The sequence below is a fragment of the Varroa destructor genome, unplaced genomic scaffold (genome assembly GCF_002443255.2).
Source record: "Varroa destructor unplaced genomic scaffold, Vdes_3.0 BEIS01000004.1, whole genome shotgun sequence".
Classification (NCBI taxonomy): domain Eukaryota; kingdom Metazoa; phylum Arthropoda; class Arachnida; order Mesostigmata; family Varroidae; genus Varroa; species Varroa destructor.
This window is the reverse complement of record NW_019211457.1, coordinates 36,932,686-36,952,415: the sequence shown is the minus strand read 5'-3', so window position 1 is coordinate 36,952,415 and position 19,730 is coordinate 36,932,686. Positions and strand designations below refer to the sequence as shown.

Sequence of the window (19,730 nt, the reverse complement as noted above, 5' to 3'; positions counted from 1 at the left end):
ATTAAGTGAAATGTAGCGAGCAGAGCCTACATAAGAACATTGCGGTAAGCATTTTCGTATTGGCAGAGCGTTCACATTGAACAATCACCCGAGTCTAGTAAGGTTAACTGACGGCATATATCGATGCAATGACGGCAAGATGATTAGCAATGAAATGAATAATAAGGTGAGCGAGCTACTTACTGGACCGTCTTATATTTGATCTTCCTCTCTTGCCCCGTCACGGGGTCCCGGAATCGTGGATCGTAGCGTGCGTATACGATTCGCTGACAAAGCTTCCGGAACTTACTTTCGCGGCCGACGATCAGCAAGGGCGTGTCGAAGTACGGGTGGTTTTCGCGGAGGTCTTCCTCGCGCTGGTTGCGCTTCATCTCGGCTTGCTAGAACAAAGCCAAAAACAATAAGCATTGCAACAATGACGATTTTTTGATGCTCCGATAATCTAATCTAGGGAAAGATTCCCATCTCTTTCAAAAGAAGCCCGTATATATAGCAGATGGATGCACCTTTTGCATGCGCGTTATGATGAAAAGGACAAACAACAGCAAATGCCTACTTGACGTTTCTGTTGTAGCATCTTAATGTCGAAGTCGTGGAGTGATCGGCCGATCTCTCCGCCGTTCTCCTTCATGTGCTCGGAGTAGGCGTGCGCCGCGGCCTGGCCCACCATCTTGCCGCCCACCTTCACCGACCCGCCTCGAACCGAACGCCTCATCGAACGCGATCGAGAAAACCTGCTTGCGATGTATTTCACACCGATTGACCATCAATCAATCGATCGATCGATCGATCGATAGCCGCATCGTTCACATGAGGGTGAAGCATGTTAGTGATCACTCGAAAGCTCATCTCAGCAAAGTTAGCCTGAGACGCTAACGACTTGACGACGTCGAACCACCTCAGCGCACAGAACTGTCTCCATGCTATACGAACATTGATAAACAAAAATGGGCTAGAACATGCGTTGCATGCGAAAGGATGCGCGGGTGGGCCTAACATCGAGACGGACTGCGCTGCCGGAGCCTGATGTTTAACGCCTGATGCCGGAGGTTAATGCATAGGATACGTTTCTCTTGCGATCGTTAGCGCTAAGCAGACTCGTATATACTAACTGCGTATATTATAAGGCGCAACGAACCGTGGACCTTGTCATATTGCCGTACTAAACCATGAAAAGGTTGTTTGCCTATGTGGTTCTGCCTACATTTCCACAGCCGTACGAAACGCATAGACACGGGTGCGTTGGACGCGGACACATTTTGAAATGTCGAATTTACAAATTCAATAATCTCTATAATCTTCTCGCTCAAGGGCGTTCTGCTAATTCGGGCGAAATCGGTGACTGGCTTATGAAAATGGCGACAGAATCAAAACGATTTGTCCACTCTCGTTGTGGCAATAGCACCGACGGCAGCGGATTCCTCGTCACCATCCTGAGCTTAATTATAGTCTGACAAGAAACAGTTCTTTCTTACATTTATAGATTCGCGTTGGATCAGCAGATACGAGGCCATCATTACCTGTGGCGCAACAACACATGATAGATCTCTCACCCAATAATGATTTACGTAATCAATCAATCAATCGACAGGCTACAGGGGCATTGACAACAGCGGCTCTGGAGACACGAGATCCGCAACAGCAACGACCTCGACAGCACCATCCGATAATGGACACTATCTATCGACGACCACAACAACAACAGCTAACGATAACAACAACCACCATATATTGATAAACGACAACCAAAGCAACGATGATAAGTCAGTTACTTAGTGAATAAACGGGCGAGTGATTGATCAATCCGTCAACCGATCGAAAATTAAGTCGCATTATAGAACTTGTGTTCGTACCAGAATGAACGAGGTCACGGCTTGTGTAGTGACAATGGGAACGAGAAGCAGGAGGATAAAAGAAATGTAGGGGCAAAGGGATGGGGGACTCTAGAATTGTGTAGCGGTGGCTAGGACGATGGCAACAACGACAGCCGGCCAGTGCAACACGTAAAGCAACGTGACGATCGATATACTCCTGGGCGAGGGATCGACACTGATCAAAATCATAGATCACACACAAATTAACCAGTTACGACTACCGAAGCATTTACAGACTGACTTGAAAGTATATTCTGTATATTTTCTTATGATTTAAGTATTATGCTGCTCGATCGTTTATAGCCTGCGTCCCCATTTTTCTGCCAGCTTCGCTTTGTTTGTGCGAATGTGGTAACGTTGTGGTGGTGATGGCTGCATATTGGAATGATATTTACACTATCGGACCCGCAGCGCTGGGACCCTGCTCTTCCCTCAATACGTTGCTGCGTAACGAACGGTGGATGGCCAGTCATCACGAAGTCGAAATAAACCATATTTATTCGTTTGTCAATTGTATACGGTTATGCACAGACTTTATGCCAACTACTACCTAATATCTTAATGTTCAATATCAGCATAATATACTGTACGATACTGTAGCATTAGATACTATTTGTATTTATGTCCTAAATACTCTGCGTTACCTAATATATACGATAGCAGTTCTTCACCGACGCCTGCTGTAGTCTTCTCGAGGCCTACCTATTTTGTCGTATGTTAATACATCGACGATTTTTCAACTCTTATAGGCATCTGCATGGTACTTTCGCTAGGTACTATTTATTGGTCCTATTTACATACGGCTAATTTGGATAGAAATGCATCTGCAATTCAATTAAAAAGCTATAATTTTTTCGTTTTTGCCATTAACTACCATATAATGCACACGTTAAACTATCCAGCTAAAGTCTACAGAGTATAATAGTCATAGTGCCAAAAAGATCTAACGCTTCACGGTAATAATAATCACGAAGCGTGAGCGGAGCAGACTTAAGCGAGGAGAAAATTGCCAGGGCGAAGGCGGGCCGGGAAAGTGGAACACAAACAAAACAGGACCACAGGAAAACAACTGAAAAAATAAGCGGACAACGAGGACGTTGATAGAGTAGCCACGACTCGTCCGCCTCGCCCATCTCTACCGTGTTTCCATTGTCGAGAATATCTAAATAGGGAATCATCAAGGAGTCACCTTCGTGAACGTGACACGCGCTTTATCTAATATTAATACCGCAGCAAGAGATTTAGAGCAACTGAAAACTATAAATAAGATTCGACCAATGATTGTGTTGAAAAACTGTGCTATTTATCTGTATCGTTTCCTTTGACGTTTCAATGATTCAATGATGTGGCATAGATGCTGTAATGGAGGTAGGCGCAGTGCGAGAGTTGCTTTTTTTTTCTACTACAGTAACGCAGGGTAAGCCACGATTGGCCACCTAATAATACTAAAGAACCTGCGCAGCAGTACAGATCGATGCGACGATAGTAGACGACACACAATAGAAGAGTAAAGAATAAAGGAGAACAAACGGGGCAAAATTAACGCGTTGACGGACAAGAACATATCGAAAAAGGGGATTTGGGTCGGGTCGAACATTGTGAGTGTTTCCCAGTTTTTCCTACGGCTAAATCACTGCTTTGCTGAAAGCTCCGTTAGCGTAACAGCGGTAGGAGAAAAAGTAGACGCTGATCGTAGAAGTGCTTCTACCGAAAGGTATTATTAATCATGCTAACCTCCGATCCAATCTCGTCTGCTGTTTGCTTCCGCAACTAGACTGAGGGGGAGGTTCCATTGCTTCTATGAGACGCTGTTGGTTCGAGTCGCTGAAAAGGACAGTTCAGGAGTGTCGTTATGGCTATCGCTCATAGAACAGACAACCTCAAACGGTTCCATCGCCTAGCCAACGTGTGGCTAAAAGAGTGTTTGTCTACGTATAATGCACGTGCACGTTTCTTCCTTTATATAAATTGATTAGAACTGGCCACGAAGCTACCAAGGGATGGTTGTTTGAAGGTTTAGTCTACTGGCTTATAAGTGTGTTATGTATCAAGTTCAGATTAACCGCAGTGTTTAGAATGTCAAAGCCTATTGGTAAAGTGAGCACTGCATGGAAGTCAGAGTACAAGAAACTAAGTAACAGTTCACGTATCTTTTTAGTTTGGTTGCCAGTTGTTTAAAAGATATTTTGGTATTTAGGTGCATCGATCGAGCAGCGCGTATAGGGACATATGCATTTAATGTAAATACTGCAGCCGTCTTAAGTCTGCCTTGGTAGCAAACCGGCTGAAAATCCTTGCTCTATACCTCCCCTCGGTGCTTTGCAAAGCTTAACAAGTGATAGATATATATATATATATATTATAATCACTTAGTTCCATTCTAAGCATTGTCGCCGATAAGATGACAATAGGACCATTTAGAAGCAAAATCTACAATGAAATTTTTTTTGATATCGGTAATTTCTTAGTTTGACTTCGCCGTGAAAAACCAGTAACTCCCAATGGCTGGCAAGCTGCCTCTTCCTAGAAGGCTACATGAAAGAAAGATGATTATTAGGTTCCTTTAAATAAAACTAGCTTCATTATGATACCCCTGATGCGACACGAATCAAACGGTGCTCATCGTAACATTGGAGATGAAGTAACAGATGAATAGTTCGTCACAGCTAAACATGAGGCTCTGTTATTAACGTGAATTCATTCGGTCTCGAGTGAGGCTGAGATATATACGATGCGCGACAGTGAGGGATACAAAATCAGTGCTCTCAAGAGGGTATATGGGCGTATACACATATGTGCGCCCCATCTCATCGATGCAATACACAAGTTCATTCGAGGCCATTGTGCTAGTAAATGGCAAAATTAGAGATTCGTTATATTGCCGTTGAACTGCCAAAGCAAAGCTCTATGTATATGTGGTATGTGTGGTACTACATAAATTCTTTACTATATATACATTTAACTTCAAACCTGATCCCCTTAGAAACGCAAGTATGAATAGAAAATTGGGTCTTCGTGACGTCTCGTGACGACAACAATACTCACATGATAATATTCGTGACTGTCACCCTACGTAGTGTGGAAGCTGCCACACGAACCTTGTTTGGTTGATTAAGCAGGTGAATAGGGGTCTTTTTCCTATGCAAACGAGAACGAACATGGCAATAATAAGCAGTAGTATAGGCTTTCCATATAGATAAGACGAACCAAAAAGCTTTGCCTCAATATCGACTACAAACCTGTAGGTGACGATGTCTACACCATTGGCCTGGTCTTCTCCTAACTTTCTGAGCTCAGGACATTCGTCCTGAAGTTCTTCGGCGAATTGCTTCATAAAGCTTTCACGAACCTTTGGCACCCCGAATTCTGAAGGCATTCGGTGAAGTCGCGTCATCTGAGGGCTGTCCGCAAATTTCTCGAACAGCCTGTGTCGTCCAAAACATAAAACAAACGTACGACTCGAAGATGTACCCAATCGATAATGACAACTGTATCAAAGTAACATTTAAGAAGATGTCGATATATTGCATCTTACTCCGTTCGCCAGGTACAGGTACGTTAAATCCCTACCTTAGTCGAATTGGCAGTCCTTCGGTGATTCCAGCACTCTGCTCTCGAGCTTTTAGTTGTTTCAACTTTTTAATGTCCTCATCCAACTCCAAATTATCCAAAATAACCGCGACAAAAAGACTCAATACAATCTGCAATCAATAATGAGAGTGGGTCCTTGAGCTTGAACCGATCTCCGCGTAACCTACTTGCGCAAGCTGATTTTGGTATGACTTTTCTAATTATTCAATTTTCAAGAGGTAAAGGATGCTTATTTGTTATGCGAATAGTAATAATAAGTAGTAGTTCTACTTTATAATTCTTTATAGTAATAGCTACTTTAAAAAGGTAGAAACATACGTGGTCGCTCGTGTTGTGCTTAGCCAAAACATGCATACACGCACATAGGCACGTAGATAAGCCAAACAGAGACTTACCAGCGATACGAAAAGATGGTACAGTATAAAATAGACGGCGACAATCGGCCCGATGGTAGAAGAGGTGCGGAGCATGGTCTCATTCATCACCTCGACCCAACCTTCTTGGGTAAGGATCTGAAACATGCTCATGAAGGCTTCGGGGAAGGTCTCAAACTTGGAGAAGTTCTTCAGGCAGCAGAACAACTGCATCGAAATGGCACTGGTGATGAGCAACAGGCACATAGTGAAAATAATCAGCGAGCCGAGCTTCTTTCCTGGCCCGAATATCTTATAGACGAAATCTTCCAATACGGGAGATGCCTTGATCAAGCGCACGATTCGAAGTACCTGTAAGAAATTGCATTGGATGGTTTCATTGAACCGTTATTATGTCGAAGCCTACAACCTAGCCTTTTTTCCATTTCATCAGATCAGTTCAAGTTTTGTTGAAGTTCCAAAGATAAGCGTTTAATTATTCTTGGTCTTTTCTACGAAATTAATTTGCTATGTTATCGCATCACTGCCAGCAATCTCAGATCATAGCGTGTGTTTTTCGTGCTCAATAAACGTTTTTCTTGCATGCGTTATCTTTACTAAACACCTTCTGCGTTTAGGCATGGATTGAACCAAACGTGTGTTATTATTTGTCGATCTACCGACCTTCCTTTTAATGGCCTAAACACATAAACGTACTTAAAGTATACAAAAGTTCAACCACTTCAATATAGAATATTGCTGTTTAAACTTAACTTGTTCATTCTGGATATACAGAACGTTTGTCGTTCAAAGTAAAAAGTATTGAATTATAGGACTGTCTGGAATATTGGCCGTGCCATAAATTTTCCTGAGCACGCCTAACTATTAGGTTGAAGCTTAGGCTTTAGCGCTTTTTTGCACCTAACAATTCGCGATTTAAAAAAAAAAAAACTGTTCTTTAAATATCTCAATTTTCCCTACATTTCTACTGTTTGTTTTCTCCTATATACCCTTCGAAAGAGCTCTATCCCCTCTAAGAGCTAATTTGATTGCGCAACATGCAAAACTTTAGCCCGAATTCAGGCTCTAAAATCGATATTCCTAGAGAAAGGGAACTGCATTTTCGACACCTGTCTTACCTTGTTTCACCTTTTTTTACTCTAGCTAAACCTACTTCCAAAAACTATTTACTTAAACAATCAAGAGCAAATAAATTTGTATGCAGCGAATATCGTGGATAAAAGTCAACGTAACTCGATTCGGACCGATGGAGTTCGTGAAGGAGGGTGAACTTACTTGAAAATAGGTAAGCTCTGAAGCGAAGAATTGCGGAATGATGTGGATGGTAGTCCCTATTGCTAGCAGAAATTCTAATTTATGCAAAGAGCGCTTGATGTATCCCTTAAAACCCAAACACCATATCTTCATCAAAACTTCGAGGTCAAAGAAGAGGGTGAAACCTGAAAGTGACGACAAATGAACCGTGGGTGCGATCTTTAATATGAAGGTGCTGTGTGAGATAAGGTGATATCTTAAAATGTCCCGTATTCGTGAAAGAGTTTACTTTACTCCAAGAAATTAAAAAGAGTTTATCCAACCTGCCGGTAAATTTCGGCCTGTTTAAGATGATGGATTTCTAACATGCGTATGTTTAGGTACTTGGATGATTGGCGCACAGATCGGCCTAAACTCGTTACCCACCTGGCCATGTAAACATGGTATGCGTTATTACATTACTACTCATTTACGTATAAAATCGACATTATAATTTTTGCAAAAAGTGGCCACAAAATTGAAAACCTCTGTGCACGCTCGTGTAATCGATGAAGTGTCATAGCTTTAGTTGCATTCACAATAAAGTCACTCAAAACATAAATTCGCAAGCATTTGTAGAAGTAAAGATACCAAACGTGTACACGGGTGCCAGCTAACACCAGTATCGATTCGTTAAGTAGGTGTGTGCTATGAATGTTAATGAAGCGGCTAAAAAGATGCTCTTTAGGCTCCTCTAGAGCCTGAACATGTTTAATATAGGCCCTGTTTGTCTATGTGCATTCACCTATCTCCGCGTAGTAGTAGGTGGTAAAAAACTCTTCCCGCGGTCGGCCATCGTGGACAAAACGTACCGAAGCCGCTACAAACGCGTTAGCCAGATTGATCAGCATAACTATTATTTGAAATGCTGCTGAGTGGATGAGTCGCTGTAGGCAACGAGGCGCGGCCCCAGCGCCGGCGCCCTCATTCACAGTGACCAGCTTCCAGCCGCTGTCATCACCGCGTAAAACCTTCAAACGAGCAAAAGCACCTCAATTAACCGAAGTGCAAGATCGAGCAACATGACACTATCTCATAGAACTAGCGCTACAGATCGCGGACGACAATAGCGTAGAAGAAAATTGCGCCAACTTTCCATCCGCATCCATTCATAATAGCTCTATTGTCATTTTCTAGAGCTGAAAAATATCACACAACTAAGGAATGAAAATATTATCTGGAAGACAAGGTTACAAAGGCTTGCCCACCTGCACGGTCGTATCCGTGTGTATTTGCACACGCTCGCCCCACATCTGCTGGAATTGCACACGAATCTCATTGAATGTTTCCGTAATGACCGCGATGAAGACGTTTTTCACAAGCCATGCTAAGAAAAAGATCATCGTTGTAAAGTAGAACGTAGCTCGCCATGCCGGTAACGAATCTACTGCTTGATACATCAGCAGTGCCCAACCTTCGGGCGAAGCCGCTTGATAGACGGTGAAGAAGCTGTGCGCGAAGTCATCGAAACCGGCAAATCCGGCGATTGATTTCGGTAGTTCAAGTTCCATACAAACGAGTCCGTGCGGGCAACTGTAGCCTGCGTCGGGGTTGTTTGAACAGTAATGGTCGGGCATGGCGAGATCGTCTAGGGTTACACGTCGAGGATCAGTCCCGTTACGAACGCAGTGTGCCGCCATACGCCCAAAGAACTGCACCCCGAGCAGTCCGTATAGTGACATAAAGAATAAGAAGAAGAGAGTAACGTTGTAGATTTGCTGGCTTGAACGTCTGCAAAATAAGGTCAATAATATGTACCGTTAGGCTTATTATCGAACATCTGTAACAAGCTCGGAAGCGATTCCGATTTCGTTTGTCTCTATAAGCTTCCAGACGCATATAATAACCCTAAACTAAATTAGTTGGAGGAAAGAAGCGTTCAGGCTTAATGCTTCTGGGAACATGGCGGTGAAAGTTTTGCAATTGTTATTCGTTACTTACTTGAAGATTTGGTTGATTCTTGACTTGGGCATGGAGAACTTAAGAAAAACGCGAATGAAACGTATCATTATGAGTGGTCTGGGGGCTCGAATCATCGAAAAGTAGGAAGGCTCCACGAGAGATGTAACTTCGAAGCACTGTAACAACACAGACACCCAGAGAAAAAAGGCCATCGTGGCATCGAATTGACACCACCGGTCGCGTAGATAGGCCGTATCGCCCTGTGATGGATAAAACACACAAAACAAGAACACATAGCGCAATCGATTCAAAGTTATTTGGCCTTCCGGATCGATTAGTGAGGTAGGTTGCTACTTGTAGATAATAAACAATACCCAGGTAAATCCAACAAGCATATTTATGTCAAGGTATTTTTATTCGGTCTGTGAGATACGGACCCTAACAGTAGAAATTTAAATCATTGTTATTTCGCCGACGATATCCCTTGTCCTGAGGCCTCCATGCTGTATTAGCGTTTGTATCTTGTTATCGATTTCGTCAATGCCATATTCGGGTATCTTCAATGAGTAAAGCTTTCTTCCATAGCATCGGGTCTCTTGGTTAGATCTAGGTCAGGTTTGCTATGCGTGACACAAGAGACGTGTAAGCAACCAAATCTTTCGGTTATCTTCTTCTTAAGCATGGTGCTTTATGACAGCAAATTGTTAGTCAGCCGGATAGATTACGACCGAAGCACGCATCTTCGATAATCCCTTTTGGCAATTCTTAGAGAAGTCAAGAATTTTGGCTTGTATTTTACCGAGCCTATTCCGGTATCATCGTGCCGGTATAGTTCAACAGTAATCACCAGATCTATACGCTATATTTCTAGATTCAGTCTATTTATTTTGAGAGACACACTTACTTGAATCATTCTCAGCTGAACATTAGAATACGTTCTCCATTAGTGTCATCAGGATATATCTTGAGATAGTTATTCATTCAAAACAGCTGTAAATAGGCACTTTTTAGGCTTAACCTTCGTTTGAACTCTAGCAAGTTACGGTAAAACCCTTGATATTAATTTAGCTGATCGTTTCGGCCGTCCACCCCCACACAATTTCCTACTAACCCCACGATCTTTTTTATAACTGTGCTCGTGTAATGTTTTTAGAGGAGCATCTAATAGCTCATCTCGTTAGGGATTTTGTTCCATATAGTCCAATGTGTTATAGCATCATTGCTTTGAATGATAAGGTGTGCTTGTCTTGCTCGTTAAACGTCGTCCATAGGCATCTTTCTTGCTAATAGGTAATCTTTACTAGACACTGTTTACGTTCAAGCATAGGCTGAAATTGTTTCGTCAATGATATTTTACTGATTTTCTTCCCAATGTCCTAAATGTAACGAGGATATTAAGGTCTTCATCAGGTAGTAGCAGTAGAAGCATGCACCTCAATATTGAATATTGTTGTGTTTTAGTTCTATCTGTTACTTCTGTATACCTGAGCATTTTTATCTGAAGCGAACTAAAACGTATTGAATGATAATAATCGTCTGAAATGTAAAGCGCATTATAAATTTTCGTAATTATGCCTAATTACTGAATTAAAACATACCTGATTGCGGTGTTTTCGCATAACGATTCCGGTAAAAAAATGTATTTATTTTATTAATGATTATCTGATGACGGTTTTCTTAAAATGTTCCCTATTCCACTACTTGTTTTGCTCTATATACTCTTGATACAAAGCTCTTTCTTTTTCTCTAAAAGCCAGTTTAAGTGCGCAGTGAACAAAACCTTATCTCGAATCCAAATGTGCTTGAAATATGGATTTGTTTAGTAAAAAAAAGTGTATTTTCGATACCTACTTTGTCTCGTTTTTGATGAGGTTACAAGGCTCTCGGTCAGCAGGCCAAGGTATTTTTGTTGAAGAATGAATCGCACTCACGGGACTACTATTTAGCCATTTTTTATTCATTTCATAGTCATCTTAACACGAATAATAACACGAACGTAGGCACGCTATAAACTAAATGAACGACATAAGGAACCACCGTAGCATCTCGCCCGGCACCGGGCAGCCATGATGATTGATTTCTATACAGGATTGTCACGGATGACGAGAAGTCGGTATCTGTACGTCAGTATGAAGCAACCAAAGAAATGGGCCGAAGGCCAGTGTTGAGCCAAATCTTCATTCAAAAGAAAGAACTTAATTTGCGTTAAATGGGGCTGGAAGACTTTTATACATACAGAAATGTTTGGGAAGGGCAAGACGGTCGACAAGGGATGGTCTAATTGCCTCAAGTAAGCATGGCATCTATGTTTTGAGTTTTACGTACGGGAGGGCATTTTATTAGACGGCTCGCTCCCAGCACGAAACGAAGTGTGTCAACGTCCGGGTTCGATCCTGGGCTACGATGTGTCCCTAAGATGAACAAGCAATTACGTTACCCACCACGCTACTACGGGCTGTCATTATCATAAACGTTCCCATAGACATGCTAAAGTCATTATTTCCCACGACAATGACAGAGTGCATACGGTGGATATCGTAAAACGGTTTTGAAGGAGCTTAGGTGGAAAGACCACATTTTGCAGTCAGTGACGAATAAAATTTGGAATAAGACATTTGATCGAGAAAAATCTCATCATCAGCCTTGAAAATTTCTGACCAGGTGGAATGAATAAATAGGCTGAGAGATAGGAGAAGATTGAAACGAAAACAAATGCGTAATAGTACAACAGAGGTTCTATCACTAAACAAAAAACGCAGGGTTTCACTCGAAACCTAGTACGAAAAATGTACTATCTATTTATTGTCACTTTCGGTGACCTTCTTCCATCCCTTAACCTATTTAGTTATTTCGTTTTACCAGAAATTCTCAGATCGGGTGTTGAAGAACAGGGTTAACCAATATTTGTGACTTATTCAGTTGAGAAATGCACTTATGGATTTCCTTCGTCAATGATTGGACAAAGCGATATATACTACGTAGCCTTTCAATCAAATGCAAGATAAAGATCTGGCTTAGCATATCTCCTAAAGCTAGCTGTTCCCCTTCGTAGCTTTGTATCCACCTAAAGACACTGCGTTTCGTGATTCTCCACGAACCATTTGACGGCCGTCTCCCTTAAAAATTCCCTTCAGGCGGCTTCCATCGATGTGGGATGGCCGACCCTAGCAGGATGCGTGCTCCAGTTTAAAAATGTTAACGGTTAAACTTGCTAGAGCGCCTTTGACACTGCGGGACCTCTCAGGTATGAACTCTACACCGGACTCGACTCGAATAGTTCAGATAACTCCGGCAGCTTTTCGACTTCGGCCAAAAACGCAATAGACTTGGCATTGAAAGTGTACCAGAAACATCTATACTTCCGACTTGAACCCAAAGTAAAATTCCCTTCATTGCGCAATTAAGTAACAATAGGCTCATAGGGCAGATATATAATTTTAGCGCATATAGGCTATAAATGTGGAGAAGTGATAAAGAGATAAAAAGGGGCATTTGAAGAAACGCTATTTTTCATATTCCAGCCCCATATGGGCAAAACGGTACTAAAGTCATTATATCATTATTGAATATTCGCAAAACAACAGACAAAAAGACGAAGGATGTTAGTGGACGCACGTCATCCATACAATTTTATCAGCGCATGTAGTAGCCTCAGCTTTATTTATTAAGGCTAAAAAAAAGAATAACTCTGCGAACGTCCGCATCCAAAGCGTCCATTCCTTTAATTCAAAGGCAGAAGAATCGTATAGGACGCCTGGATCAAAGCCCTTCCTTGCAACAAGAAGGACTTTGCATTAGGACCAAGAAAATTGAACCAGGTTGCATCAAGACATATGAAAATTGGGATCATTTCTTGATCGAAACTATGGAAGTCTTACAGAGAATTTGGGTAGAAAATAGTGAGTCAGGTAACGTGTTGAAGTTTTAAGGTGAAAACATCGCTTTTCTGAAGTCAATAGACGCTGACTGTGCCTCTTAGTGCAAATAATTGTATAAAATGCACACTATATTTTTCGCTTATCTAATTTATACATTACAGCCACTCTTTTACCACCAGACGGCTAAGCTACAGACTGGCATAATACTCTGAATAAAGAGGACTGCACCGGATCGTTACTCAAGAATATAACAAGTCTTTGTTAGCGAGTCCGGCTACACGAGTTAATGAACCGCGGTGACCTCATTGCCCACGCTCGATAAACCTTAGTCCAGCTATGCTAAATATATAATTCGAGTAAATATTTGAATCAAGTGTGAGCTGTGCTGGTTCACCACCATGCTTTCATTTTATGTGCCCTCAATGTTTACATTGAGGCTCGTATCCTCGTTTCATGAAATGATGGTTTCAATGCAAATCGTTGGCTATACGCTTAGCCAGGGATAAGAAGCGTTCTTATGAAGTCTAGCTTGGTAGTTCTTTCTCTCAGATCGCAGCGAAAAAGGTGGCCTACACTCTAGATATGCAAGGGTTCGTTGGGTCTGCTTCAACCTTACCGTGTAGACGAGTCGTGCTCTGAACGTTACGTACAAATAGGCTAAACATACCGATTGCATAAACCACAGTTATATTGGCAATGGTTGTTGACGTTTTGTTGTTTTGACTAGTACTAACGCTGAGTTTTTTTTTTTTTCTGTAATGACCTGGTTTACTGTACTTTAGCGTTTCGTCAGAGGATCGGCGACAAGCTTGTTCATGTCACGGGGCTGATGCAGAGTATCCTATCGACACCAATCTCAACTGTCTAAAATGACTCTTTTATGTGGCCGCTTTAACTATAGATTATCCTTCGCTCACTAAATATGTTGGAAAAAAGACGCGGCATGTCATAAACAATCGTCATAACAACAGCAGTACAGGTGTTTTTTTGGTTTTCTTTTTTTTTTTTTACAAGTTCTAAAGGTAACCTTTCGTATTGTTTTCATAAAGAAATGCATGTCTAGACAATAAATAAAGTGTTTGCCATTTTTGACTTTTCCTTATTTCAAATGATATACTAATGTGTACTGATAGTGCAAAATGCACCGAGAATTTCCATTGGGATCTTAGGTAAAGTCACATGGAATTGCCTGGCTTTTCAATGTTAGTCTATTTATCCAGTATAGTATCTCGACTTTGAACAGTATCAAACACACAGCAAGAACGACTAGAAGTCAAAAGGAAGCACAATGCTACCACTCATATGCAGCAACCTGTTTCTATGTTGTACCTACCGGCGCGTGGCTGATCATAAGTCCCTTAATGCGGATCTTGGCAATCACCTCTGACGAGAACAGCAGCGTCGCAAATATATCATACCCGAACGTGATCCAGACAAGCGATGGAAACTTCTCGAACGTCTTCGTTGTGTTCAAGCTTACTGAGATTAGGCATAGCAATGCACACAAACGCAGAATACGTCGAACCCACACCTAAAAGTGATTCAGAGGAGCATCAAAGGCGCAGAGCAGTACATCCCAGAAGCGAAACAAAAAAAAGAAAAAAAAAACAATTACAAATAGCTTTCAATGGCTTTAGTCAGTAAGCTGATATTGTCGCCGTCCTCTTTGGTTCAAGTGTGCAATTGTCGTGTCTTCATGGCCTACCACTAGATCCAGTCAGGCACTGCTATGCATGTAGTACTATGCCGCATTAGGCCGGGCCGGGAGGTGGCCGGGAGGAAAGTTTCAATTCAAGATTCTAGCAAAGATATAGCAATGATCCGCTGTTGCTATCACTAAAACGTTTCCCAATATTACTGTTGCAAAAATGACTGGACGTTCGGAGTTGGCTTCTAGCAATATGGAAGTTCCTTCCTGTGTTAAAGGTACCAAACTAGGAGCGCTTCAAGATAGCACTAATCTTTCTTGCAATATCGCTGCAATAAATCAGTAGCTGCGTCCCGTTGCACCAGGGGCTGATGAAAAGGGAGTATAATATGAAATGACTGAAGTACATGCATCTGCCTGCGCTTTGTAGCAGAAAACTAGCGGCGGCATCTCTGAATAAGCCACATAGGTTTTTGCCACATAGCTTAGGGGATGGTGACTACTGCTCTATATAGGCATATATATTTGGATCGATTTGTGGGTTGAACCTTTCTACAGCAATCATGCTATTTGGGCATAAGTCTTCATTCTAGGGTTTTTTGTTACCATATAGCTCGGCCTACTCGACAGCGTTGGGCGCCTCTAAACAAGGTTTCAGCCGAGGTATCTACATGGACATTAAAGAACGTTTCTCATTTCTATAGAACACTGTTACTAGCATAAATGTATTAATCTACCGGCTAATTGCATCATGACTACTATCTACATAAGCCTCGGTAAGCCTCGATGCTTTCCGTCTTTTCGGCGATGGCAACCAACGGCGCTATTCAAAAGTTAAGCTTTTGTAAATTGGCTCGTATGCGAATTTTTCGAAGACGGTTTCTCAGAAGGCGCATTGGCGTGCCTGCAGAAGAAGTACCTTGAAGAATTTTCTAAATGTATAATCTAGTATCAGAAAGCGTTAGGCGAACGGCACGTCAAGCTAACGAGTCAAGACAGCTGCCAAGGCCCGGATCCATGTTCATGCTTTTTCTTGCGGTTTGTTTCGGGGTGATGCCCAAAGGCTTCGCTCACCTAACTTCCTCAAATAGCAACGATCCTAACGTCCACCGGCGGCAGGTCCAGGTGGGAAGGCCTTTGTATCCAAGCAAATACAGTACTTCGCTACCTACCAATAATACCGCTACTAAATCGCCTCAAGAGTGAAACGAAAGCAATACATGTAATGTCAAGCTCAGTATGCCATTTAATTTACAGACGAACAAATAATTATTTGTCACTTCCATAACTCGCAGCCAACTGGTCCCGAGCCGCGAGGAGCGAAAAGACTTTGAGCTGTTACACGGTACCACGTTATTTATTTAGAATCGAGTCGGACTATAGAGGACAGTGGGATGCCACGGTCAACGGGTCTGTTGTCTCTATATATTCGCCTCGAGTCGTCCTAACGGAGCTCCGACAAAATTGGTGGCATCAAATGGACGACCGAGCGCATAAGCACGCTCTCTAGGATCTGGATATATTTCTTGAACAAATTTCGTCCGTATTTTTGTTCTGTCTGCACAACCGTCAGCTCTAAGCGCCGAGCTGGCTCGAGGGCGTATCGAACTTGTGTGTGTGGTGCTTCAAATGCGAACGAGGCCACTAGAAGGTGAAAGCGAAGCTTTATTGCTTATAGCCCTGAACGGCCACATCAGTTATTCACAGAGGCAAAACAAACACGCCAATAGAGTATAAGCGATAGTGACGTGCGTGGCGATGTATCACCGTTACGAACCCCTTCAAGAGACGCCGCAGCGGCTAGCATTAAATGGGCTCACTGTCTTCCGTATCGGATCGGCCGGCAGCCGGTCTCCGGCCATCTAATCCCGATCCTATCGCTGCATTTTTACGATTGAGAACATAGAGAAAATACGAAGGGAAAGAAGGCGAACTAGTGGAACATATAGGTTTGATTGGCAGGTATTTGACGCACAGGATAAGTCCCTTGACACTAAGCATATAGCCTGTGTAATTTAATTTAGTACACGGCAACTATAATTGATCATCATCGTATACAACAAGAGCGAAGGAGCAAACATGAACCAACCTTATTGACCCAATCGATGTCCGCCGACTCGTTGAAACTCTCATCGGGCCCGTAGTCCGCGAGGATGGGCTCGGTACCTCCTTTGACGCTCTGTTTACGTGCTAACATCTTTACGCACGAATCATATGGTTGCGTTAATGGTAGCAGAACTGATAGCAGCGGCCCTCTTTTACATCGCTTGTTTGCTGTGCTACATCTTCTTCGGTGATGAACTAGTGACGAAGTTCGATGTGAAGCCAATAAATGACGTGTGCATTTGCTTCTTGTTCGCAGTTCATGATCGTTGTCTTTCTGTCTTTTTCTTCCTCTACCTTCTGTCTGGCTGCATGTTAGAGTTGTTGCTCATAATAGAGAAAGAGAAAGAGGGCCACACGTTTGCCCGCCCTCCTTGTCGGCACTAGACTGAGTCTCACAACTAGTAATCGGCATTAATTGTTTACTTTATTAATCAATTAGCGAGTTAATCAATTAATATTACCAAACAATTAACGGAGCAACTAGCTTATGATTATTATTACTATATTAGGATAGCTAACATGTAATATAAAGTACTTGGACTACGTACGCTATGGTACGGAACGTTTTTCTATATCTCTTCGTCTTCAATAATGACTAGAGTAATGCTAATAGAATAGTTGTGATGGGGGTGTCGTAAGTGAGAGCGGACGGAGCAGGACGGTCGAGCAATTTACGAGGTTTGCTTTGCAGACACAATGAACACTAAAAACAGCGCTCTCCCTCGTATGTTTTCTTCTTTGTATGCTTTTTACTAATCACCCAGTTTCAACTTGGGCGCCTCCAAGCATTCGACAAGGGTCGGTGAATTAAGGGGACCTCGGTCGCGCACGGGACGCTAACCTTCGTGAGGTCGCCGCGGCTACCGCTTCTCGTTGGATATTTCCTGCCCATGCTTCGTTCTGAAAGCAGCGCTGTAAACAATTTGAGCAATTTATTCAAATTAGAATAAACACGGTATTGACAATACATAGCTACAAATAGAGCGACAAATCAATCACATGAAGTAGAAGCGCACAGGTTTTCCCTCTTTTGTCTAATGTCCCATCGAACGCCTAACCTACCAGGGATAATCGAAACTGGTGATCCTTTACAGTAATAGTAACAGTCACTAAACGTCGGAGAGGCGTGAGCAAAAGGCACGACAGGAAAAAATTGCCATTTTGTGATCGTATGTTCCACCGCTACGTATAATACAGTCCCTGTTGCTTCTTACTGTGATTACAACTGACTCACTTGCTAACAACCATTTTGGTATACCGAAGCCAGCTGACATTGAGGCACTCACAGCTTCACACGCACTTGGCCAGAACGAAAGATAACCAGAGTAGAATGTGTTTTGTGCGAACTCCTCAGGGTGGAGGATTTCCGTCCTTTTTCCCTACCTTTCTTAGCGGAGTGAGGGTGAAAAGCAGGTGGCGGTTTAGCGATGACGAATGCTTGAAAGCTTTAGGCGAGCAGCCAGCAGTTAGCCACTCATTCTGTGTGCTTAGTTGGGAGCCATCTTGTGAGCTCCCGGATGCAGCTGCCTGCAGCAGCTACTCATCAGAGGCCCCTACAACCAGGGCCCGCAATCAACCCTCCCCTACTTTCATCCTTGGCTTCCTTTCTTTCTCCAAGGACTTGCAGAGGGCGCCACAGTTTAGCCAATCTGGCTCTGGCTGTTAGCCATTGTCTCTCAGCCTCTCTCCCTCTTCCGACTGCCCTCGCCCTCTTCATCCCGTTGCTGAAGGGACATGTTTTAGCTGACGTTCAATGACGGTGACAACACGGACGTTAATACAACGCACGCACGCATGCATGCATGCACGCACGCACGCACGCACACACACGCACGCAACAGATATTATGGGTTCGTGACCGGGGGGTCAACTGACCAACCAGTTGTTTTACCAAATCATCGGTTAGCAGTCTGCGACCGTGTGGCGAGGGAGCAAGCAGATCTCTATGCCTAAATGAGGTGGAGATGGGTGGAGCGCCGAGAATCGGTAGCACTAGATTTTCTCCAGTAGTCTGATAATCCACTCGCACCATTTTGTTGGCGACACCTGCCTTTCTGCTCAGTTATGCACTGCAGAAAAAGCATAACCAATTTGTCGCAAATTTAGCGATCTCGGCCAACATGAACATACGAAGAACCTGTTGAGTCAAAAACATATGAGTCATTATCCGTAGTGGTAATGAGTTTGTTGCCGACAATGATAATGATATCAATTTCTAGCTTACGATCCATGTTTAGTCATATTTGACATGAAATATAGAGCATAAGAACCTTTTCAATTATTAGATCAATAGTTGAGAATCCCTCCAAAAACAATTCTAATAGAATCGTACGTAGAATCATGTGTAAATATCTACATATCTAGTAGCTGAAAATAACGAGCCGGACAAAATCGTGCCAAACGCGTTCTTGAAGCGTCCACCATAAGCACCCCAACACAACCCAGATGATTCCAGTTGAATCCATTCATTGATTTTATTCATTTCATATATATTCACATAATTACACTTTTATAAAACGTTTTTTTTTGTTCAACGCTAATTATGGTTAATATCCTAAGAAGTAGGAGTCGGTAGGCCTGCCGATTTGAACAACTCCGGTTGAACTGTTACTGCAGATGCGGTCATTTGCATCATTTTGGTCATGGCACGGATGTTTTATGTATTCCTTAACAGAATGTGTATATGTATCGCTCTTTTTAAGCGTTACTATTGATTCCTTATTGTTATTTATTATTAAAAACATTATTTGCATAAAAACACATGATAAATATGTTATTATTACAGATATATATATATATATATATATATATTACGGATGGACTTGCAAATATCGTATGGAATAGTTCGTAACTGTGAGAACATGCAGGCATGGAAATGTATCATGTGCGTTAGATATGATTATAGAAGGGGCTCCTATGATTAGTATGAAATTTTGTTTACTGTGTACTTTACGAGCCCTACGTCGTCGGTTATAGCTAAAATTTACTTTCAATAGCTAAAAGATAGACAGACTACATTGACTAACCAGGATTGTTTAGCAGAACTAAACCAGACATATTAAAT

General features: G+C 42.3%; 1 protein-coding gene across 12 annotated transcripts in view; it reads right to left on the bottom strand.

Moving 5' to 3' along the window:
* na (sodium leak channel non-selective protein na) overlaps positions 1-18,369 on the bottom strand; it is a 43,481-nt gene extending 25,112 nt beyond the window's left edge. The window contains exons 1-16 of one of the 12 annotated variants that reach the window (XM_086988967.1): positions 18,050-18,367; positions 16,650-17,578; positions 16,338-16,440; positions 14,246-14,443; positions 9,074-9,294; positions 8,341-8,863; positions 7,878-8,103; positions 7,115-7,278; positions 5,861-6,190; positions 5,445-5,575; positions 5,114-5,299; positions 4,920-5,012; positions 3,609-3,698; positions 2,270-2,317; positions 557-734; positions 184-380 (exon numbers count right to left, since the gene is read on the bottom strand). In XM_086988967.1, the coding sequence (XP_086845093.1) occupies positions 184-380; positions 557-734; positions 2,270-2,317; positions 3,609-3,698; positions 4,920-5,012; positions 5,114-5,299; positions 5,445-5,575; positions 5,861-6,190; positions 7,115-7,278; positions 7,878-8,103; positions 8,341-8,863; positions 9,074-9,294; positions 14,246-14,443; positions 16,338-16,367 (2,615 nt within the window). In that variant the 5' untranslated portion in view covers positions 16,368-16,440; positions 16,650-17,578; positions 18,050-18,367. The other 11 variants (XM_086988968.1, XM_022801755.2, XM_086988966.1 and 8 more) reach the window with 11 other exon arrangements.
* Positions 18,370-19,730: the final 1,361 nt, after the last annotated feature.